Source organism: Manacus vitellinus, unplaced genomic scaffold (genome assembly GCF_001715985.3).
Source record: "Manacus vitellinus isolate BGI_N305 unplaced genomic scaffold, ASM171598v3 scaffold_0_pilon, whole genome shotgun sequence".
NCBI classification, from domain to species: Eukaryota; Metazoa; Chordata; class Aves; order Passeriformes; family Pipridae; genus Manacus; species Manacus vitellinus.
In genome coordinates, this window is record NW_021938789.1 from 46,611,758 (window position 1) to 46,635,966 (window position 24,209).

Genomic DNA, 24,209 nt, shown 5'->3' on the forward strand with positions numbered 1-24,209 from the left:
ACGTGCATCAAACTCTTCACATTCTGGGCACTGTGTTTTGTTTTAGGGGTTTTCACTTACTGGCTTCTGAAGTAGTCGCTGGATTTAACACCAAAACAGACGAAGAAAAGCTTACACTGTGAAACTGTATGAAATAGACCTTCAGTGTAATGCAGTGCAGTGCTGGAGTCCAAAGTACTAGCATCTTTCCCTTGCTTTTTCTCTTTTATTCGATTCTCCCCCTTTATTGTGGTTTGTTGGGGGTTTTTTCTGGTTTTTTTTTTTTTTGTTTGTTTGTTTGGGATTTTTTTCCCTGCTATTTCAAAGTGGTGGGAACAAGCATGGTCAGGGATAAATTCTGTGCTCTTTTCAGTATCTGGGGAATTCAGTCTTATAATTCCCAGCATATTTAATTAACCATGTCAAGCTCTTATGGATCAATGCTAGAGCAGATCATACTGTTAGTGCAAAACTGAACCACATAGCAGCATACAGCTTCTCGGAAGGGCAAGAAGGACGAAGACAGAGACGGGCAGGTAAAGATTTTAAGACAACACTTGCCTGTCCCACAGATCCACTAGTACATGACAAGCACTAGAGTAGTCTCCGGTTATGGACACTAGGAAAAGCAAAAAAAAAAGTCAAGATCCAAAAGGAAGTTGATGTGTTAAAATACAACCAGCCTCATGGCCAGAGATCAAATCAAAGTACATCTTGTTTGTTCCCCTGGGACAAAGTAAGGAATTGAGGTCTCTGGGAAAACCAGATCAGCTTCTCTGCGGTCGTATACCCCTGCCCACCAGCCCCAACCAGCATGGGTGCCAGCTGCACTGTGGCATGCCTCCCCACTCTCAGTTTTACAGCCAACATCAAGCCGAACTAGCCTAGAGGTTCTGAAATACCTGGGTAAATGTTTTGGCTTTTGCAGTGCGTGGCTCAGGAAAGCAGCAGAAGGATCAGCACAGATGCTCTTGCACTGAGGTTACCACACATAGATGAGGGGTGAAGAGGCAAACTCACGTATTCCTCGTGTGACAAAAAAAAAAAAAAAGTGCGGATATAAAACCAAGCAGCACCCTGCCCTAGCTCCATGCTTCTCTGCCTTCTGCTTTTCCTCAATGGAGAGAAATAGGATGAAGTGGTGAGATAAGTAGTCTGACCCATCAGCCTCATGCCCAGTGGAAATCAGACAGTTGCAGTTCCCTGGCAGCAACAGAAGCATCCATTTCAATTCCACTCTTTTCTGTGTGTGCATTTTTCAAACCTAACTGGAGAAGGCAGGAAGGATCCTAATCTGTGATGCTCCAACAGTAATGACAGAGTTATTAGAATTAACCCCTTAGCTCATTTAACTTGTTACTTGAAAGATGCCAGCATCATCTTGCACATGACAAAATATAGTTAGAGACACTAAGTCACATCAAATTAGCTCATTGGAATAGGTTATAGATCAAAAAGCAAATGAGATGTAAGATTGGTTAATATGCCGTAGAGCTGCTAGGCGAACTTTTGCATTGAAATGTGTGATTTGTGGGGCCTTTAGCAGGGGGATAATTGCTTCTTTAATTATAATTGAGGTGTTTCACAGAGTAGTTTAATTGCAGAACAGAGTGTAGCGCACAGTTTGGTGACCCGGTTGGGTTTAAAACTGGATATGATATTTATCCACATTCATGGCTTTAATTAGGAACTAGAGCAAGGGGGAAAACATCACTGAGTCAAGAGGCAGAAAAGGGTGTTTTGCCTAGTCAAGATGACCGTGACACAAACTTTATTCAGCTGCTCTTGCACAGGCAAAGCTGATGGAAGCTGGGGACTTCTCCAAATAGGCTGCATCAGGTGGCTGCTCCATCTAATTGATTATTAAGGTGGCTGCTGTTTGCTTTGTTTCATGAGAGCCACTTATGTTTTGCAGCAGTTATCCCTTACTTGGGAGTTCATGTATATGCATTTCCATGCAGGTGTGTATCACTGAGACAGTGTTTTACATTCACAGCAGGAAGGTGAGCTCTGAGAGAGACAAGTAGGGGAGTTTGTGGCCACAAAAGCTAATTACCTGAGAAGTGACACTGTTCTTTGCAGTGCCTTGCAGCATACAGCAGAACTGCCTTTGAGTGTCAGTGGGAGGAAGGGGCGGGGAGGGAAGACAGGTTTGCATGCAGAAGGAGCACAGCCCAAAATGAATGAGGACTGCTCATCCGTTTTTCCATGGAGAGCCATTGGGTAGGGTCTGACAATGCAGGTCTGTCCTCAAAAACTCTAGGATAAAGCTCCCTGTAATTGTCAGTGCCTGGTCCCCTATAATTCTGTTCCTTTTTATATATATTTTATCCCCCAGTCTACTGGTGGTGGTCAGGACACTCTTTTGCAAAGCATGAGAGGTGGGTTAGAATCTCCTGCTTGAAGGATAGGTTGGCATTTGGGTTTTGTGCTTTCCTGGGACTACTAGCTTATTAGGTAGTCTTATTTTTACATTTCCTACCAATTCATTTCCACAGTGCAGCAACCCATGTCAAGGTGCACAAGTCTTCTTGTAGAACTGAGTTTTTTGAGACGTGAAGTTTCTATGGGATCTACCCCTATACTTTTCCTTTCTAGTGCAGTTCCATTGATGCCAATGTAAGTGAGGGCAGAGCATGCTCAGAAGTGAATCAAGTTCATGTATGATTCTATTCAGGCAAGGATGATCTGTGGGACTGGAGAACAGTCAGATTTCTAGTTTGTCCAGGAAATATTACAATGGGAGATGTTCTACAAGAGCACTGACATACACTTGGCTAGCTTATCATCTTCTCTACAACTCACTTTTTGTGGCAATGACAGCTCTGGGATGCTGGATTGGCTAGCACAACCTACCTGTCCTTTTCAGAATGTACTCAGAAGGAGCAGTGTTTTATTTTTTTAGTTTTGGAAGATATGCGGTGTGGGACACAGCTTTTAGCTGCATTTTTTTATGCAGATAGATGAGCATATCTCCATACTTAGGGGAAATAGATGAGCATACCTCCCAATTCTCCCCTTAGAAAAGATAGCTCCTCATCCTGGAGATACTATTCTAATCATAATCTCATATGCCTATGAAATTAGTCCATCAGGTCTTACTTTGACACTGAGTGACTTGCTCACTATAGCTAACAGACCTCAGAGGGGCTGAAGTGTGAGAATTACCTCTGTCAGGGCTTTGCAGGGCCCCTGGTTCTTAACAGCACCCTCAGTCACCTGGTGATAGTGTCTGCCTTGGTCAGTTCTTCTGACAGTAACTTCTTCAAAAGCAGTGCTCACCTTAGGCATGAAGAATTATGATGCTCCCATGGTTTTGTGGAGATACTTCCAAAATATTGTCTGCAGAACATGTCAGCTGTCACTCAAGAATTGTTTGATCAGCTTCTCCTGGGTTTTGATCAGGATTTTCCATGTTCTTCTAGACCTGATGCTTTTCTTTTACTATAAAATGTAACCTGGACAAAATCCATTCTGGATTTACAGCTTACAGCCTTTTGAAACTGTAGGAGGAGCTGCCTGTATGATAACAGGCACTATGCAATTTTGAGGTTGAGTGGGAAAGGGGTGTCCTTGGGGACTTCAGCCACCCCCCAAATCCTGTTCCCTTATTGAATTTAATGATCCTGAAAAGCATATAGCTCTGTGCTGTGAAGAGTAAGATCCATCCATCTATCAATCCAATCAAAGGACTGCAGACGTCACTTTGGTAACTCATTTAAGGCTGCTTCCATACAGACCCCCTCAGTTGCTTCTGGGACTGGGGACTCCACATACCCACATGATGCCAAAAGTGCCAGTCAACATATGAGCTATGGGACCTCCAGTTCAAACCCTTTGTTCAGGTAGGAAAGGAAGCCCAGAAACTTCTGATGGCCACATAGCAGATGCTATGGTTTTCATTTAATAATGCCATGATCTATGTTTGTCCTGACCACCTTTTCAGGGCTCAGTAAATAAATCCAAAACAGAATCCAAGACTGAACCTGGGCACTAGCCGCAGGTGAACCGAAAACAAATCGTTCCGGCCCCCACACCCATCCGGGGCTCGGGCATCTCCCATGGCCCCAGCCCAGCTGAAATCCCCCAACCCTCCGGAAGAGCCTGCTATCCACCCTGGCCTTATCCTCCTCCCATCGTGTTACCACAGATCTTTACTCGCACTGCTCACCTGCAACACTCCATACAGGGCTGCCCCGCCCACTCTCCTGTTGGTCTGAGGACCCCCACGGGCCGCCCAACGCTCCTCCCCTCCCCCAAAACTTGGACTGGCAAACCTCTATGTACTCCATAGTTCTTCCTCTCATTTCCTACGGGGGCGCAGTTCCCACCGGCAGCTGCGCGGCACGTCCCCATTGACCGGCGCGTAGTGGTCCCGTGTCTCCTAGAACGCTTCCATCAACGCTGTCTCCGTACAATCGTGCAGAGACATCCACTGGTCAGATTATGTGGCTAACATGTCAGTTCTGGAACAAGCAGCAATCACAGGTATTGAGGCCATGTTGCTGAGAACACAGCTGCGCTGGGCAGGGCATGTCTCCAGGATGAAGGACCACCGCCTCCCTAAGATCTTGCTTTATGGTGAACTTGCCACTGGCTGCTGCATGAGAGGAGCCTCGAAGAGGAGATACAAGGACTCCCTGAAACAACATCTCAGCCTTGGCCATATTGATCATCATAACTCGTCTACTCTGCCTCCAGTCGGGAGGTCTGGAGACACACCATCTATAACGCTGAGGATGCTTTTGAAAAAGCACGCAGGATCACCCTTGAGGAGAAAAGGCAATGCAGAAAGAATCGTGCCTTGCAGAATATACCACCTAAGGAGTCTTTCTGCTGTACCTTGTGCAGCTGGATGTGTCTATCTTGTATTGGCCTTTTTAGCCACCAGCGTGCTTGTAACAAACGTGGGTAGAGCCCTTCACAAATCTTCGTTAGCGAAGCCCAGCCATGATGATGATGATCTATGTTTGAATTTGAGGCTGTATGGAAGAAAGTTCTCCATCTGCTTCTGCCAGTCCACCTTGGCCTTTGAATTTTATTCTGTGAGGTTTCACTTCCCAGTTGTGCATAAAGAGAACTGTAATGGGGCCAGGGACATCCAGCAGCTATACATACACCCTATGTAGATTTTAGTATTCAAGCAGAAAGCTGCATATATGTGTGGTTAAGGAAGTGTTTCCACAGCAGGAACAACAATTCCCCTTATTGTCAGCAGAAGCACAATAGCAAAAACTTAACAAAACATCGTGGTGATTTGCATTTGCTGTCTCATTTTCAATGTGTGTTTTGTAGTCGCTCATAGCTGTAATTTCAGTCTCTTTGGAGATCACCTTTTTCTTTTTTTTTTTAATCTTAAGTCTCTTTTCAGTAAATAGTATATAGAGGACAGCATCCCCTTCAACAACCAGTTACTGGGGTGAAAGTATACATTTGAAACAAAATCCAAAAATCAAATAACATTCTTCAAATAGGCACTCAAGTCTCAAGGTATCTGGAATAGCTGCTGGTTCGATAGCCTGTATGAAAGCTGCTAAAGTTTTCTCGGTCTCACTTGAACATCTTGTACTGTGTCCAAATCAGTAGCTAGTTGCACAAATGCTTTATTCTTACTGGAATGAGTATGTGTGCCCTTACTACCAATATGGCTTGGGATTCGTGTCTGTTGTTACAATTCAGGTGAAGCAGGGGAGCTGTGATTTCCCTGTGGCTGTTGGAGGCTGTGTGAGCTCAGCAGGGACTGCTGCAAGGCAAGTGATGCCGCTGTGACCAGTTGGCACAGCTGCAGAGAACACCAACCGCAATGCCGATGCGGATGAGGGACCAGATGGAAAGCAATCCCGCTGCATCAACCAGGCATGGGGAAGGCAGGGGTACAATGTTCTCACTTCCCAGAATTACAAATTGCCTTTTATCAAGGCAAGTCTCTCCCAGCTGTTTGCATTGTTTCTTCTGGAGAATTGCACTGGAGCACTTTGTCTGTGTCTGGAGGATAAAAGACTTGTTGTTTTGGGCAGGTGGACCTTGCTCGGAAGATGATTCTAGGGCAGGTTGGTGCAGAGGAGATAATGAGCAACAAAGATCCAGAACTCATACCCTGCTGACTTTGCTCTTGAGATTGCGAGAGGTGCAAGGAATGACTTGTATGATACGGAGGGCAGGACCTAGATGAGCTCCTATTCCTTTTCCATCCTTGGATTTCTTTTGGAACAGATGTGCTTCTGTTCTACCAGTTTCTAAAACAGTCATACATAAACAAGTGTGCCAAGAGACTTAAGTGCCTAGTAATGCTAGTAACTTAGTATGGCTAAATTTGTGTCAGCAATTAGCCTCTGTAATAGGTTTTCCTGCATCTGTAATCGCTTGTGTGATTTATGTTCCCTGTGTTCATTTAGTCTGCACAGAAGCCTGTCCTGGCTCTGCAAGTCTTTATCTCTGTGTCTGCTGCCTTATTTTGTGCTGCTGCTGGAAACATCCTCTGGCAGCACAGGTTTGGCTGCAGCTCCCAGGTATAGCTGAGGTGGTGATCACAGGTTTTCTGTTCTTGCCGATGGTCTTGCTTTTCATGTTGGGTGGCATGTGGCAGCTTCCCTCTGTTAATTAGAACAAATGTGCCAATTATGTTAATGTATCTCCCGATACCAATCAGTGAATGATTAGAGACAACACATCTGTCTCTCACTAGGGAGCGGGATGACAGAAAGATGCTACAAGGTATGTTGCTGTAAATTACAGTCGCCTTGGACCATGCGCTTTCTCAGCCCATTGCAGGGATGGCTTAGTCTCTTGCAGGCTTGCTTGCCAGCCCATTAGCAGCATTGGATGTTCAGATCCAGCACAGCTGACAGGAGCTGTGTGCCTCACTGCTCTGCAAGTTGCTTCCAGAGTGCTAAGGAGCTCTGACCAAAAGGTAACTGGCTTCAGGTGTACTCCAGCTTCTCAGCATCTGCAGTTTCTATAAGTCAAGTTTTCATTCACTACTCTCGCACCTCAACTTTTGCTAGTCAGTTTGCAAACATATAACAAAAATACTTCTGCAAGTAGAAAACTAACAATAAGAAATGGGGAAATTGTTGTAATTGCAAATTGTTGTAATTTTCCATAGCTGTCATCTCCCAGGGGGTACACTTACTTCATCCTTTATGGCATAATTGTTGGCAATTAAATGATTTCTGTTATGATAAAGAAAAACTGATCCCATGCTTTTCCTACATATGCATGCACAGCCATCAGTACATTTATCAATAACAGTTGGAAGGACATGCTTGATTTAATTGAATATGTAGGACTAGATGCCTGTTCAAGAATTGTTATTATAGCCAGTAAATATACATCTTCAATATTAGGCAAAAGCAACCATCTACTCCAAAACATCTCTAGATATATGAAAAACGGAGGCACGAGGGTGTGATTTGGTATGACCTTGGAGGCTGGATTTTGTGCACTTTGAAATGTCCATGGACATCCTGCTGTCCCTCTGTCCATTTGCCTGCAGGGGTAGAGGTCTCTAGCACATAAGTGTCTGATGCCTCATCTGCCAGTCTCTATTATTCAGGCAGCAGAATTAAATTCAAGATAAGTTTCTGCATTGATTGAATTAACAGCCTACTTCAGTGAGGGGGCTGAGCCTTGGGGAATGACATGGCATCAAAAGAGATTGTTGCTTTTTAGCTTCTGTAATAACAGTTTGCATACTTGTCATTCATAAATCACGCTGTCTCATTCCTCTTTGTTCTCTTCTGTGTTCTGTATTTGACGCCTGATCTCTTCCTACTTTCGTGACAGAACAAACCTGCTCCCACCTATACTGGTTACCTCAAAAAAAAAAAATAAATCAGAAGTTTGGAGGTACTGAGCACTGCAGTCACCTGCACCAGAGAAAATGAGGCTGATAATAATTGAAAATAAGTACCAACAACAGCCTCACTTATATGTTGTAGTGTATTGACTTAGATACCATTTCTACAAGGACTGAGGGAGAAAACACAACCACTGGAGGGATGTGCTCTTTTTTGTGTTGTTCTACTGATGGCTAAAATGTGTGTGAAAGGAGACTCCTGCTGTGTGTCAAATCATCCATCAGTTCCTCCCTTCTGATTTAACATTGGAGTTTGCAACATTAACAGACATCATAAAAACCTGGATGTCAGAAGACTGAATTAGATGTATTAGAGATATCTTGTGAAAGACATGGGATTTAGACATGCACACGCAGTTCTGATGTACTGGCGGAAGAAAGAGGCATCCTGTTGTTCTGCAAACTTTTATTGTTAGCAAATTCTGTAGAATTTTGAGACATTAGGTGAAAAGGATCTTTTTCCTAAGAGATTTGGTGTAGAGCCAGAGGCAATATACTGAATTATACAGAGCTGCCTTTTTTTTTTTTTTGGCAACTTCTCTTTTCATATTATCTTTGGTGTTTTTGCAGGGATGATAGGGAATTTAATACTTACAGCTTTAATTTTGTCTAATCATTTGAGACCCAGACTGAATATGCATGTGTGTTTTCAGTGGAGAGAGAAAGTGTTGCAGAGTACTTGAAAAAGACAACCATGTGCTTGGGCATGGAGCCTTCAGGGTGCCAAAGGCTGCTGGAGTATGTGCTCTGATGGGCATACCAGAAACATTTTAGACTGAGCATTAGACTATGTAGGCTGTAGTCCTGTTCTTACTGATGTCCTGGTGTCTTCAATGTGCAGAGGATAGGAAGATGACAGGCAGATTTGAAGGTGGTACGTACATGGTTCTGGCAGTGCGTGCAGGATCTATTAGACCCCTGGCATAAGTCTGTACTCCATCCCAGAAATAATCAATGACATTAAAACCCAAAAAAGGTGTTTTATTTGTGTGAGAGGCGGCGGTTAAGTGACAGCCTCTGACTGGTGAAGATAAGCTCCTGGCTTGTTTTTCATTCTAGAATGCACGCGGACTTGACCTGCAGGTGAGGAAGGAGCTAAATATTGCCATTGACTGAATAGGAATCTGTCTGTCTTGATTATACCTGATACCCATTAGGATTCAAGGAAGGAGGAAGAACAATTTTAGTTATCCTGTCGAGGAAAAACAGACTATTGAATGAGAGCTTATATCTTCCATGGTGAAACAGGATTGTGGTAGTGACAGAAATCCAGCCTCCAAAGTTTTATATCTTTTTTTTCTTTTCCTGTTCCTCACAGACACATGTATCCATTTCCATGGCCCTTTTTACACCACCAACTTTAAGCAACACAGTATTGATAGTTGACTGCCACGTGCTGATGGGATGTGCTGTGGGAAAGGGGGGTTTAAATCAAGCCTTCACTGAAGCAATGGCTTTACATTCACTAAGGTGTACACCTTTGGAAGCAGCTCACACCTGATATACCTCCACCCAAACTGGGGTAGGGGAGCTGGAGCTACTTAAGCCAGGGCTAAAGAGGGGGACTGGGTGGTGGGGACCTATAATCCAAGCTCACATCTGCCAGCACTGGTCTTACAGCATTGGACTGGCTTTGTCCAGGCATGAATTGAGCCTTCTGTCTTGAGCACCAGGAGAGGTCATTCGTTTTCTCACCATGGATTGAGGCAGTCTGTACAGCTGTCTCAGGTGGGGAGCAGGTTCTTGGTTGCTTTTGGAGTACGTCAATGCTTGGGTAGTTCCTCAAATGTCTTCAGAAAAGTGGGGTTTAAGAAAGCAGGTCTTGGCAGCTAGCACCTCACAAGTCTGGCAGGCTGATTGTGTTTATGTTTTTCCTCATTTAATTAAGTCCTGGACTCAGGCTGAAGTGATCCAGTGACATAAAGACCCAGCTTTGATCCATCCATGGCCCAGTCCTGTCTTGTCCTTCAGAGCATACAGTTGAAATGAAAACGAGCTACTGGATTTGCAGCCAAATTATATTAAGAGCAGCTCACTGCCATCAGCTGGGATATAACAGGGTGGGCTTTTTTAGGAAGGCAATAAAGAGAACATTACCTAGATTAAAAATCATATGCGGGCTTTTTTTGTTGCTTTTTTTTGTTTGTTTTGTTTTTGTGTTTTGTGTTTTGGTTTTTGTTTTTATGTAGACAAGGAAATTATGCTTTATTAAAATAAAATGTAGCTTATATAAGTATAAAGGAAAAATAAGCACTGATGTCCTTGTGATTTCTTGGTAACTGTCTCTGTTTTGTTTAATTCTAATTGCAGCAAGAAAATAACACGTATGTACATGTGAGTGCATGTGTACTTAAAAGCAATATAATCATAGATACTGTGTCTGTCCAATGGTGGTGTGACTTGGTGCTGACTCACTACCTCCCCTCTGGCTCTTTGAAACCCCAAGGTGGAGTGGCTGAAGAATGAAGAGGTTATTGATCCCGTGGAAGACCGAAATTTTTACATCACGATTGATCACAACTTGATCATCAAGCAAGCCCGGCTTTCTGACACAGCCAATTACACCTGTGTTGCAAAAAACATAGTGGCCAAAAGGAAAAGCACCACAGCGACTGTGATTGTCTATGGTAAGTGGTGCCTTGTCCCATTGCAAATGGATGGGTGCACACTCAAAGCGAGAGGGGCGGGAGGAGGATGCAAAATGCGTGTGTGCAACTCTGATTGTGGTCAGTCTGGGCTGCCTGTGCTGCCTGTTGACTTGCAGGCATGTACAGGGACTGCAGTCAGGGTTCATTACTGAAAATATTAGAAGTACGGGTCTGATGGCTTGGCTTATTGGTGACAGGAAATGGTGACAGGAGGAACAAGCACCTACACACACAGCCAGCTACCTCATGAAGAGCAGGAGTTTTTTCCCCTTGCTGTAACATGCTGTAACATGCAAGGAGCCACGAGGGCACATTCTCCAACAGGAGTGTCCAAGGCATTGCTTACTACCACCACAGTTCACATTCTTAGTGGTACTTTTCAGAAATAAGAGTGAAACTGATGGGAAGTTCATGCTCCCAGATACTGATAAGAGTGTCAGAGCTCATCACAACCCTCCATCTTCTTATATTTATTTAAATAAGCTTATTTTTGGTGTCTACTGCCAAAACATACCCTGACATCAGGGGCAAAGTAACAAAGCATTCTGGGACTGCAGTTCAGAGGCGCACAGCCTAGCTTAAAAATAAACATCAGGGGAATACAAAGCATGGGAAAGCATCTACAGTGTCTGCATGTGTCTGCATCCACAGTCCTGATATAACTGAGGCTGGTCATGCTTTGGCTGTGGAGAGGCCAGATGAGATGCCCTTCTAGGGTCTCTTCCAGCCTGTGTCGCGCTGCAGCTCTGCCCCACCAGGTTGAGCCTTTGCCCCTGCAGAGTTACTGCCCCAAATGCATCCCAGGTGGGGGTATCCACCAGAACAAAACCTGCTCTGATGATGTGCCAGCTGACTGAACTGGTGTTCCTTACAATCAGCTTAATTATAGGATAGACAAGTAGGAAAAAATCCCTATGATTATCCCTAATATTCATTTCATATTCAGGGTAGCAGTTAGATTTAATTGTGAGCAGTTGCTTCCCCGAAGTTACAATGAAGGCCTTTTAGTTCAGTTTTTATAGAAAACTGACTGAATTGAGTTGATTAGCAGTGGTTGTGATATTGAGGAATGGACCATGCAAGAGCTCTGTGTTTTGTAGCTGTGATGAATGCAGAAACATAAAGATGTAGGCAACTCCTCCTCATACATATACAGAATTTTTTTTCAACAGTGCATTCAAGAGACATGTGTAGGGGAGTAACATTTTTATGGGTTTTGCTACCAGAACTGCTTAAGGGTTGTATCATATCACAAACATTTGGGTTTAGAGAATCTGAGCAGTTAGTATGTTACCCATACACTGGCAGTGACATTCTTATGTAGAGCAGCATAGCTCCTTCTTCATCTATCCCTCTATCCCAGAAAATGAGGTGGGTGAAAAGGAGAGTCAGCATAAATATCTTTCCAGAGATAAATATCTTCCCAAAGTCAATTAAAAAAAATGTATTTAGTGTTAGTTCACTCTGAACAGCTTAAATATCTGTTAGGGAAGTGCTGAGACATTCATATGCACCAGCTAGGTCCACAGAGGGATGAGTGAAGTTGTCCTGACATCCTGAAATCACCGTCTTCAAAGAAAGGAAGAGAAAATTATCAATATCTAATCAAAGCATGAGGGTGTCTCAGCATACATAGGTGATGGGTTCATCTGAGCATGAACAGGAGTGCACGTTGTCTCCCTTTGGAAAGTGCTGCAGCTTTCAGACCATAGGCTTCTGGCTGTTAGAGCTGTGTGCGCTCTCTGAATCTGCAGGGATTTTGATCATACATACTCCATCAGGAGCTTAAGGCTGGGTCAGGTCAGTTTTCAGAGTAAGGCTGGTCACCTGCCAACCCTAATTGTCATCAAATGGTGCTTTTCATTTGGCATCAGCATTTCTTCAAATTTTTACAGTGACTTCTGGCATACATTTGGCATGTTGGAGACGTGGGTTTTGTCTGTTCAGCGTTGCTTCTCCTGCTGTTCCCAGCCATCACTTTGGGCTTTGGGCTGACCAAACTGGCCTGATTATGGGATCATACTCTCCCTCTTGCTTTTCAGTGAACGGAGGCTGGTCTACCTGGACTGAGTGGTCAGTGTGTAACAGCCGATGCGGGAGAGGCTTCCAGAAGCGCACGAGGACCTGCACCAACCCTGCCCCACTCAACGGTGGTGCCTTCTGTGAGGGCCAGAGCGTTCAGAAAATAGCTTGCACCACTCTGTGTCCAGGTTCAGTATCAACAGCACACAGCCCTAGATAAATTGTTTGTCTGTCATCAGTCATTTCAGGAGAATACTACTGAGTTACAAAAGCCTGCCTCTCATTATTAATAAATCCAACATTTCAGGGGATGAATATGAAATTGTATTACATAAGTAGATAAAATAGTGAGCACATCATATCAAGCAGCGTGGGTTTCAGCCCTACTTTTGCATGCTGCTTACACTGGTGTCTCAGCCCTCATAATTCAGGGGATTTGGGGAACATTCAGAGTTTCAAATTGTAGGAGATAATGGTTGAAAGCTCTGGAAAAGGATTGGAATTTGAATATAGAAAGGAACTGCGATGTAAATATATTTGCAATGTCTGTTCAGTCCAACTGTCTCAGCAACTGAAGCATCTGGGATGTGGATGTTAAATTTGAGGCACATGTTTACCTGACTTCAAATACAAAGACATTGATTCTGGAAAGAGATGTGTATCCATACCTTTAAAAGGTATTTAAATGTAAACTTCTGAAAAATACAAAATTACTTCAGGACACACCAGGTAGTTGGTACTTATCTGTGACAAAGTTCTACCCCTGCTGTCCAGTGCTTTCCTCCTTCTACAGACCTACTCAAATCAATGTCAGTAAGGTCATCTTGAGCTTGTTAAGTTTGGCCATCCAGCTCTGTCACAAGAACAATTTCATATTTTGTTCTTCACCTGTTCGATTTAGTGCTTTTGAAAGTCATTTGCAGGATGTTGAAAGGCACTAAACACATTCTTGATTCTGCTCATGTGAAATAGTTTGGTACCTCTAGATAGTTCTTTTAATAGGGAGTATTTAACATTAAATATCTTCCTACTAAAGAAGAATTTTTGGACCAGTTTAATCTCTGTGTTAAAAAATGCCAAAAATTAAAATAAAATCACAGATTCCTGAGTTGTTGCTTGTACACTTTGAACACAGATAAACTAGATAGAAGTTTATATAAAGGGGAAGAAAGACCAGAAATGGGGTCAGGGCAGAGAGAAAGGAGAGGTGGGGGTGAATGTGTATTTACATGACAGAAGTAGAACTTAGAGAAGAGCAGGCTGATGATCCCTCTGCCTTGCCAGAGATGGCCAGGAGTTGCAGGCCAGCTTGTGCCAATATGTGCATTGCTCTTGCTTGGTCTCACTTCTGTGTACACCCTAACAAGTTGTTCTTTCCTTGTGTCAGTGGATGGCAAGTGGACATCCTGGAGCAAGTGGTCCACCTGTGGCACGGAGTGTACTCACTGGCGCCGGAGGGAGTGCACGGCCCCAGCGCCGAAGAACGGGGGGAAGGACTGTGAGGGGCTGGTGCTGCAGTCCAAGAACTGCACTGACGGGCTCTGCATGCAGGGTAAGTGCCACTGTGACCTCTCTGGGGTCTGGGATATATATGGCCACAGCGAAACCAGAAATAGCTGCAGAACAGCATCAATGACCTAAAGTCAAAGAATCATTTGTAAAAGAAATGAGTTAATCCCCTTCTCACCAGTCTGGGCAACCCACTCTTTTTGCCTGAAGATGAATGTAATGCTGTCTGAGGTATACGAAGTTGAACAGTAAAGAATTAGGAAGAGTCATAACAGAGCCTTCTCCCCCCTGGTCTCCCCACCAAACAGTCTTCCTCTCTATACAGGTGCAGCATCTGTCCAGAGAAGTTTGGCAGTGACTCTTACAGCAATGTAAATGGAAAAAAAAAAGAGCATTTAGGGCAAAGTCAGCATCTTTAAAGAGTAAACTTGGCCAAGCAGATCAGCTTGTGGCTTCTTAATATCAGGAATGGTGGGTGCATGTGTTTCTACATATAATAGTTATGTGCTTTTTTTGGATTTCAAGTGCCCTGTGGTAGAAGGAGGTAGGCTGTATCTAGGCAGTGCCAGTGCAAACTTCATGTATAGTCATCATCATGGTGCAGCCTCGTGAAGATCAGCTCTAGCACCGAAATGTAGTCTGCCTGCATCTGTTTATGCCATGGTCCTGCCTTTTTGACTAATAGGAGAGAGAAGTAAAAAAACAGTAGGTTTTAAGTGTGATTCTGACATGTACTGATGAACAATTAATCTGCTCTGCACCCCATCCCTTCTCAAAAATGAGGTCTTCTTTGGGCTGTTGGTGCATCAAGACTCCCTTTCACATTTCATTAGCACAATAACCTGAGTCAAAATCATCACATACACATCTCTCCTGTTCCTTCATCCCATCTCACTACAGTACTTCTCTGTCAAGCTTCAGCTCTCTGTTATCCAAAGAGTTGTGGCTGTAACTATTCGATATCTATGTGTCCGGATCATAAAATGCTTTGGGTTCTCTCATAAAAAAGGGGTTAAGAATTTTTATTCTCTGAGGCAGGTTACTTTTGACTGAAATAGTCACAATGACAGAAAAGTGACACTACTAGCTAATACATAGGTCTACCCCTTGAATAATTACTATATAAGATGGCTACTATGCTGGCAGTGATCTCTGAGCTACCCTATGGCACAGCATAGCCACTTGCTCTGGGGTTTCCCAGAGTTACAAATAGCTTCCTCAGTGTGGCTCATACAAATACTTCCATCATGTTAAAAACTATTAGTCAGTGTCAGCAGCCTATGAAGCTGTAATGCCTCAAAAAATCTCTTTTTATGGGGAAAATGGAAAGGTGAAATTTAGAGCTCCTCTCTTTTTCATTTCTAAAGATAGAAAAAAAAATAAAAATCCATCCATGTCTTACTATATAACACTTTTATTGTGGGGAAGCTAGCATACCCCTAGCTCCAGCACTGTTAATAAGTCATTATGGAAAATTAGGAAGAAAAGATACATTTCCCTATACAGAAGAGCTCTTCACTATCAGGTTATATTGAGACAGGTGTATGTCATCTTTGTGTGTGTGCATAAAGAGAGCCATTTAAGCAGAAGTCTTGTGGAAAAGTAGATATAATAGTACAGCAGAATAAAAGCCCTGTAGGGATCTCGTTTATCTGTTGATGGTATATTGCATTTTATTTGTGAAAGTGGATGCTGAGTATAAAGCAGAGGTCTTCAGCAGGAGAGAGGGTGAAACTGTTGTGAATCCTATTCTGCTTCATATATATGTATATAAAAAATGATAATGAAAAATATGCAGTCATATAATGACCTGCTTAGCTCCAGGGGCCGTGGTAATCCTTCAGTGTTGGAATTTAATGGCAGTGTTTTAATGGTGTCTTTATACTCGCAGGGTTTCATATACCTGTAAAACTTGCAGTCCTGCTCCCCAATCCATCACTGCTGAGAAGATTGATTTGCCGTACTTGGTGGCAATGTGCCTGCTGCTCTCTCTCTCTCCCCCCACCCTTTTTCTTTATTTCTCCTTCTCAGTTTATGCACAATCAATCTGAATACTTACATTTTTGCCCATGTGGATTTAGGTTCATAGAAAGTCTGCCTGCTGAGCCAGGAAGACACACAGGACTCCTTTCATTCCTAAAACAACATGCCTCTTTCCATATTATTTGAGGCTTTTGGGGACTGGCCAGGAACTGACATTTCTCCTAGGCTGGGAACCTGTGGATCCACAGCAGACTTTTCCAATGCCTTCATGCCACTGGGTCTGACATGGCACATGTGGCATGGAGGAAGCTACAGCCACCTTTTTTTCTGTGGCCATAGCCCTCAGGGAGATGTGTTGGCCAGCTGCTTACCTGCCCCATAGTCAAATCCTGCTCCTAGATGCCCTGGTGCTGCCTCCTGACTGTCAGTCTTTAGTGAGAGCTTGAAGGTTGACACGGGGGGTGTAGTTGGGGTCAAAGAATTAGTAGACAGACCCTCTTACAAGGAGTCAGTAGCCTGTTGCTTTGACAAAAACTCACTTGTAAATATATACCTTTATATAGCTGCACGTAAAAGATATGCTGGAAAATGCTGGTTTGAATGAGTCTAATTTACAAGCCCTTTCTCTTCCAGTCTGTTATTCACTTCAGTAGCATCAGCTGGATAGATCAATAAGCTCTTTCATCAGACTGCTCCTGCTCCAGCAAAGAGCAGAAGTCTGCATGACTATTGATTTCTGTGGGGATAAAAACTGTGGAGCTTTCTCCATCCCTTGTAATTATAGTATTTTACACCCAAAGCTGTAGTTTGTGCTTACCACTAACTGTGGCATTTCTCATGCAACTCGGCTGTCACATTTATTCAGACTAATGATCTTGCTAGTATACACATACACTCCCTTATCCGGTAGTTAGTATTTTTCTGTTAACATGAAGAGACGAATAGTCGTTAAACTAGAGAGCCTGCAGAGACACAGCAGGCTGAATTGAAAAGGAAAAGCAGATGTAGTGAAAATTTAGGGTGGTCATTGCTATTTTAAGTTTCCAAATACACAATATTGCCTAGCAGGTCCATTATAACAATTCCATAATTCCCATAATAGCATTAATATGATCTTCTGGAACAAAATATGCTGTAGGTGTAAGAAGAATTGGCTGGTTACCACCCACAGTAGTTGCATTATTGCCTCCATAGTTGCATTATTTCCCATTTGATGTACGAGTTCAGTGCAAGGAACAACACTTTTAAAGGCATGCACTGCATCTCACAGGGGATTGCTATAAACTGAAGCACTGCAATTAGCCTTTCACTCATCCTACCTAATGACTTTGGTGGGTGTTCTGTGTAAAGAATAAGAAAGCAAAGTGTTCCCCTGCTGGCTCAAACTTCAGCACAATTAGTTCCCTTCGCTAGGTCACAAATATTTTTAAAGCAACATACAAGTGGAAGTGTTTGGCTGGACTCAGTCTGGAATGACTGCTAGATCATTTGTGTGGTACAAAGCAGATGCTACAAGTCCCTGGCAGGCCAAGTTCTGCTTTGCATTATGTGTAAAATGCTACTGGTAGTCAGGAAGAGGTGAACCCTATGAGAAGACTTAGCTGTACTGCGTGGTTATGTTGAAGGCTTGTTACCTGAGTTATGACATGCAGCTGTCATGCTCAGAGCCTGTCACCTATATCCTCTCTGTTGAGGATCTGAAGTGACAGTGTTCAGATCTATATTGTCCCTGTCCTGAATGAATAAGTACAGCAAGTCCGTAGGTGTGAGGTTGGTGCCTATTGGGCTTTTGGGCTTTTCTGAAATTGTGCGTGGAATGTGTAGGGTTGGCACTAGCACAGTCAGGAAGATAACCAGTGCCCCTTTTTCAGCTCACTCTTGGCTTTAGTCGACCACTGTGGCTTTTCATAAAAGGCTGGCTAAGTTGTGCTTTCAGTTTTTTCCAAAACAGAGGGCTAGCTGTCTTATAGCAACAAGCAAGATAATAGTGAAGCACATATTGTTCCTTCAGGGCTATGGATTATAAAATTACGTCAATAGTATTGTTTCTTTGTGTAGTAAAATAGTTTATTTTATAGTGTCATAATATGGAATAAAGATCCATCATTGAATAGGGCCAGAAAGAGACTCCCACTTGTGAATCATTGCCGAGTGTCAATGTGGACTTTTCCTTTGTTGCTTGAGCATGAAAAGACTGAGATGTGCTATTGTCATTTATAGAATGGAAGAAAAGATTCAAAACATCTTCATCTGTTGTTAATCTGGACTAACACTTGAATCACTTTGGTGATCACTTTCTCTCCCTGCATGTAGCTTAACTGCTTGGAAACTCAAATAGCGGATGTGCCGCTTGAGAAAAAGTTGCCTATACCATGGTGAAGATGTTATTATCAGCCTAATAATTCCATTCCTTTTAAAAAAAGGCTTCCTTCTAGTCAAGAGTGAATTGATGTGAAATGGTGATGGCAAATCTGTATTTGCTGAGCACTCTGAAATCCTTGTCTGAAAGGCAGTATGAAGTTCATAAGGTTCCCTCTTGCAGTGATAGTGCAGAGTGAAAAAGATGCAGTTTATCCTGCTCTTGTGTGAAATGGCTAAATGCTGCCCTTTTCCAGTCTCATCTCTGTTTATACACAGATCTTGAGTGGAAGGCAAGGTTATCCTGATACTACCATCTCTTTCTTCCCAAAACATAAATATTCTGCACATGCCTTGCTTGTTTAATGTAACATGTCAGAACCTCTGATGGAATAAGTATTTGTTTCCCTTTTTTGGCTTGATTTGAAAGCAGGCATTCAGGGAAGAATTACAGGGCAGAGCAGCTTGATCAGGACCACAGGTCCACCAGAGCAGATTAGTATGCAAAGAGCAGGGGGATGTTTTCCAGACTCCAGAAGGCAAGCAGAACTCTCCCAAGGGAGACTGCAACAGAAGCCCATGTGTGCAGAGGAATGAAATAAAACCTTTTATTGAGAGCATGTTGGTCAAGAGAGAACTTCTAATACATTCAGTCTGTCAGCATAATGATGTAGCCACCTGCCTGTTTTGCCCTTGCAGGGGCTGCTCATTCATTTGAAGAAGGCATCTCATTTGTTCCTAGAAGTTTTCTGTAATATTGTTGCTTGATATGAGTAAAGAGATGTGTTATTCTGTTTTCAACCCAACTACTATGTAATGGTGTAGCAGCCAAGGGAATTTATGCACACATCTCAGAGTCATGACTCATCTCTTATTATAGCAACATGAGAAATCCCCAGTTGAGAAGCATCCACGCTCCAGTGGGCCCTCTGCAACTGAGAGCTCTTGCCTAGAAAACCAACTGCTCAAAGCAGATAGAAGTGTTGAGAGAAAATAGAAGAGCAGAGCCACAGGCAGAACCCAAGGCACTGAAATCACTGTGTTTTCACCCCAGTCAGTTTAGAAAAAAACACCTCCGTATTATTTTTAATGAAAGACAAGTGTTGTAAGATCTCTAGGCTGTTTTCAAAAGTCTGAACTAATCAAAAATATTATAGCCATACAGAGAGAAGGAAAAAAAAGCAACCTTGTCCATCTACACTTTTCATTCTTCTTAGTTTTCTTAGGCTTTCTTTTATTCTTCCTGTTCCTCTGCATGTTAAGAAACTCAAAATGCTACCAAGATAGATGAAAGGAAAATGTAAATCTTATGACGAAGTCTGACTGATACATTAATTGTAGAGGAAAACCACCCCATGCAGTGACAATGATGTATGTTTATATTTTCCTTATCATATACAAAGGCGGGTATATTTCATGATTTTTGCTTTCCTGTCAGGGTGTCAGGCAGAGCAAAGTTACATGAGTTTCCCAAGGCTCATCAAGGAGTAAGTAAAAGGATCAGAAGTAAAACTCAGTGCTCTCTATTTCTATATCTGGACTAAAAAAATTATTGGCAGCATCCTTAAATGAAAACTTATGCTGGGGAAGGAAGTTTCTATAGTTTGAGAGACAAACATTGAGCTGATCAGCTGATTCTGGAGTCTCTGGGATTTTTGAGGTTATAAACTGGGGAATGCAAGTTACCTTACGTGTGAGCTTACAAACCTGCCAAAGATTTTGATACCTGTTCTGTGTGGATAACTCATGCTTTCCATAAGCCTTTTTTTTCCAGCATTCCCCTCTCCTGCATCCCCTTCCAACTGTCCCTTCACTCAACTAGCTGTTTGCTGTATGTCCTCTCTTCAGTGCTGCCCCATGTCCTTATTTCAGCTCTTGTCCAGCTCCTACTGCAAAACAAAGTGAATCCCAGGAAATCAATTTAGCATTCAGTCATTGCAAGAGTGGAATTTGCAAATACATAATCTAGCAAATTGCCATGCTAGGCATGTGTTTACTTTTGCTGTCAAACATTCATAACAAACCCAATGTTAAGGTCCTGTGCTTCTAAGATACTAAAGACTGACATAAGATTTAACCAAAAGGTCAAAGTCCTTAACTGCAAAAGATTGCATAATGTCAAACTTGGATATTCTAATCTACATCAAATTTTAGCAACAAGTTATCCTTCTCTTTCAACTTCCCCCGCTCCCATATAGATGACATGTGTGTTTAAACTCATGCAAGACCTTTCTAACAATATTAACAAATTTCAGGATCTAATTTAAAATGAAAACATAATTGCAGTCTTAATTATAGAATATCATAAACTCCATTCAAGGAGAGAACAAGAGAGTCTCCCCATTTAACTTACCCGCTCAGGAAAGATCTGAGATAATAACCAAGTAAATAAAGAGTCACAAAACCTCAAGCTCCCTATTTATTAGCCCACTTTGAACATGCCAATAATTAGTCCGTCAGAAAGAAAATAAATTGCAGTGCATTATCTCTGGGATGTCTGAAATCATATCTGACCTTCAGCATCATTACTGCAGATGTGAAGTCTTTCTTTAGAATAGAAAATATAAGAAGGAGCTGGGCACATTGTGTCTTAAAGGTTTTTGCAGCTTCACAGATTTTGTTGGTGTGTTTTATTGGTTTTTTTAACCACCACAAAAAAAGGTATAACATATCACATCTTCTTGTTTTCCTGGGAAATAGCAAGGGGGAGAAACGATTAACACCAATTACAAGTCATATATTATTGTTAATATTTCTCCTATGGTAAATCTGCATTAGCAACATGTTAAGTGAACATGAAGCCTTGGCACTAAGCAGTCAGAATATGGGGTTTACTCTGAGGTTGCTCTTGTACCATTAACTCTGCTCCCTTATAGAAAACAGTACTGGAAGCATGTGCAGCCTCTGGACAGTAGAACTTGCACAAAGCAGTTTAAAACTCCTGAATGTCAAGTTAAATCCCTAAATTCCTTCTCCTAAGATGGAAATATGTGGCTGTTTGTCCATCATAGATGGACTTGGTGGAAACCTATAGCATTGCAATGCATCTGAATGAACATTTTGAAAGCCCTTGAAAGTCTTTTTTGAAAGCCTTGGGTCTTTGCACACTGTATTGATCATCTATAATTACCTTTAAAAATAATGAAGAAATTTAAGCAAGCTGGTGATAGCTGTGATTGCTGAGAGGTGATGGTGAATGAGGTAAGACAGAAGGAGACAGAAGATGGAAACAGGATTAGTAGTGCAAGGTCACAGCCGCAGCACTGCAAACACTGCATGGGCATATGACTTTTTTTCTTCTTTGTTTCAAAACCCTCTCTTTATAGTGGAATTCAGAATGTAGAATTGATGAATGTCTGTTCTCATGAATGCAAAAAAGTCTGAAATTGGGCTGGTTTTGAATTAAGAATGGCATTTTTAAGGAAAAGGGAGATAAGGTGAATTCCTAGAATCTGGAATTTGTAAACACTAATATATACTTTTTTTTTTTAGCTCATTGAGTTCAATTGAACTAAAAAATCAACAAAAAAATTATTAGGATCCTTAACCCAATGTTATTCAAACTTCTCAGGATAATTTCTGATACTGAGACTGATTATAGAGAATTTCAGCAAAATCCAAATATTTTAAATAAAATTCTGAGCTACTGGATCTAGGCAAAAGAGGAGGCTAATTGAATTAATGCTGAAAGAAGACATCATCTTGGGAATTAAGAACAGAAGCAATTGGGTGCATGTTGTTTGGGACTGATATGGAAAAAATTACCAGCTTGATGGCTTTGAGTTATTAAATACTGGAATTCATCTGATGTATATATATCACAGCAAAAAAAAAAGGATTGTTTTAGTAAACTCTCATGTCACAATGTATACACCATACACCTACTTTAAATGCTCTAAGAATAGGTTTCTTCAAATTTTAGGCATCCACATGTGAGAATTAGTCTCTGTTTATCTGTCCGTCATAGCTCTGTGATTCAGAGCCTGTTGCCAGCAAGAGCTTATTCCTACTTCAGTGTCGCTACACTGGATAAACCCATCAAAGCAGAGAAAGAAAGGCAGCAGTTGAATGCCTTTGTGCCTTCTTCTTTTCTCATAGGTGATTTAAGAGCATTGACTTTGGAGCCAAAAGGGGGGGGGAGTGCTGTAACAACGTATTATGCTCAACCTGTTGAGTTCTTTGCAACAGGATGTTACTGAGACATGTCATGTGGCTAGGCTTTCAGAAAGGCCATGGAATTACGTGACCTCAGCTGTTTCTGAAACTACTACAGAGAGGGTAGAGAGAGTTTATAGATTAGAAGCAAGTGGTGCCAGATTAAAAAAATGATTTTTTGAAGAAACTAGCATTTATGGTATGCTTTATGCAATCTTCACTTTATTAACTGAAAGTGCATGTCTCCAGTTCTCTCTGGTCTTGATACAGTCTCAAAGTATGTATCATTAACTATTACCTCAGCTAATGGTATAAAACTATTTATTTGCAGCATAATTGTAAATATTTTTGATAATATGACCCAAATTGTATAAGACCGAGTAAATAAGTGCCCAGAAAGATCGTCTTCAGCTACTTCACTGTCTTGCCTAGATGGCTGCTGAAGAGAAGAAAAATAGATAGGGAAAATGCAGATTAAAAACTGGGATTTTTTTCTTTGTCTCTTATGTGAATATTTTATTTTCTGCAAGCAACAGGGTAAAACCTTTTCATAATCTGATCAATTCACTTCAAAGTTGGTATCCATTAATACAAATTCAGCATGACTAGAAAGCTAGCAAAGTCTATTAAGGACCAAAAAAGGGATCCAGTTACAAAGTTCCCTCTGCATGAAGCCATGACCTAGTGTTCTTTACTTAAGGGATGAAAGTTGTCTTTAAAATATGCACGTTCGCTGGCCTAGGCAGTTATATGCCCATGGCTCTCTAGGTGATATCAAACATGGGATTTCAGAATTCCCATGTCATGATACTGAGTTCCCAGGCTGAGCACCATGTGTGTTTGTGTATATGCCCATGAATATGCTGAGGAGAAGATTCTTCCCCAGTGGAAGAAAAAGAGCTTAGAAAAGTTGTTTTGGTGACTCTTTGGTGACATTCTGTGAAATGTCAATCTAAAGGGAGTCAGTGTGATAATTTCTGCACAGTTATCTTTTATAGGTCTGAGATTCTCTTTTCCCAAATGCTTTATTTTACCTCAACTTGCCAAGTTGAGTTTATTATAAGAATGTTTATCCACTCCTCTCAAAGAAAATTGCAGCAGATGAACTTGTGCTATAGAAAGGCTCAGCCTGCTTGTTTGTCAAAGCCAACCCTGAAAGCAGATAGATCCACACACGACCATTCAGCAACAGAGACCTACTGTTGTGTCTCCTGTGGCCTCTGACACACATGTATTTCCAGGACGCCAGAACAAGACATGTGAGACCAGAATGCTCAGGCTAGACTTCCAGTGTTTGGGGATCATCTGCCTTCACAAGCTGCACCAAACTAATTAAATGAGCTTCACAATCTACTTAGTTAAATGGTCACAATTTCCCAAATCAGTACCAAATGTAACTGATGCTTAAATTGAGTTAAACTAAATTGATAAAAAGCTGCTGAAGTCTTTTCTATATACCAACATTGGGTTGTTTTTTTTTTCCAGTACAATCTGACATATTCACCCTTCTTCACTTTTCCCCAGTGTGTTGCATCATTATAAAGGTGCTTAAATTGCTCTTCTCATGCTTTCTAGAGAGAAAATAGGCAATGTCTACATAAAGCAGCTTTGTAATGATGCATCTGCATTTGTACAAAGGATTTGTGCCAGCATAATTAATTTAGTTAAAAAAAGCCCACCTTTAACACTTAACAGAA

The 24,209-nt window shown here is 41.9% G+C and overlaps 1 protein-coding gene across 1 annotated transcript in view; it reads left to right on the forward strand.

Moving 5' to 3' along the window:
• Nucleotides 1-24,209, forward strand: part of UNC5C (unc-5 netrin receptor C) — a 176,538-nt gene that overhangs the window by 117,696 nt on the left and 34,633 nt on the right. Inside the window, exons 6-8 of the mRNA XM_018073520.1 lie at nt 10,284-10,464; nt 12,528-12,695; nt 13,895-14,059. Coding sequence (XP_017929009.1) covers nt 10,284-10,464; nt 12,528-12,695; nt 13,895-14,059 — 514 coding nt within the window. The remainder of the gene's footprint in view (nt 1-10,283; nt 10,465-12,527; nt 12,696-13,894; nt 14,060-24,209) is intronic.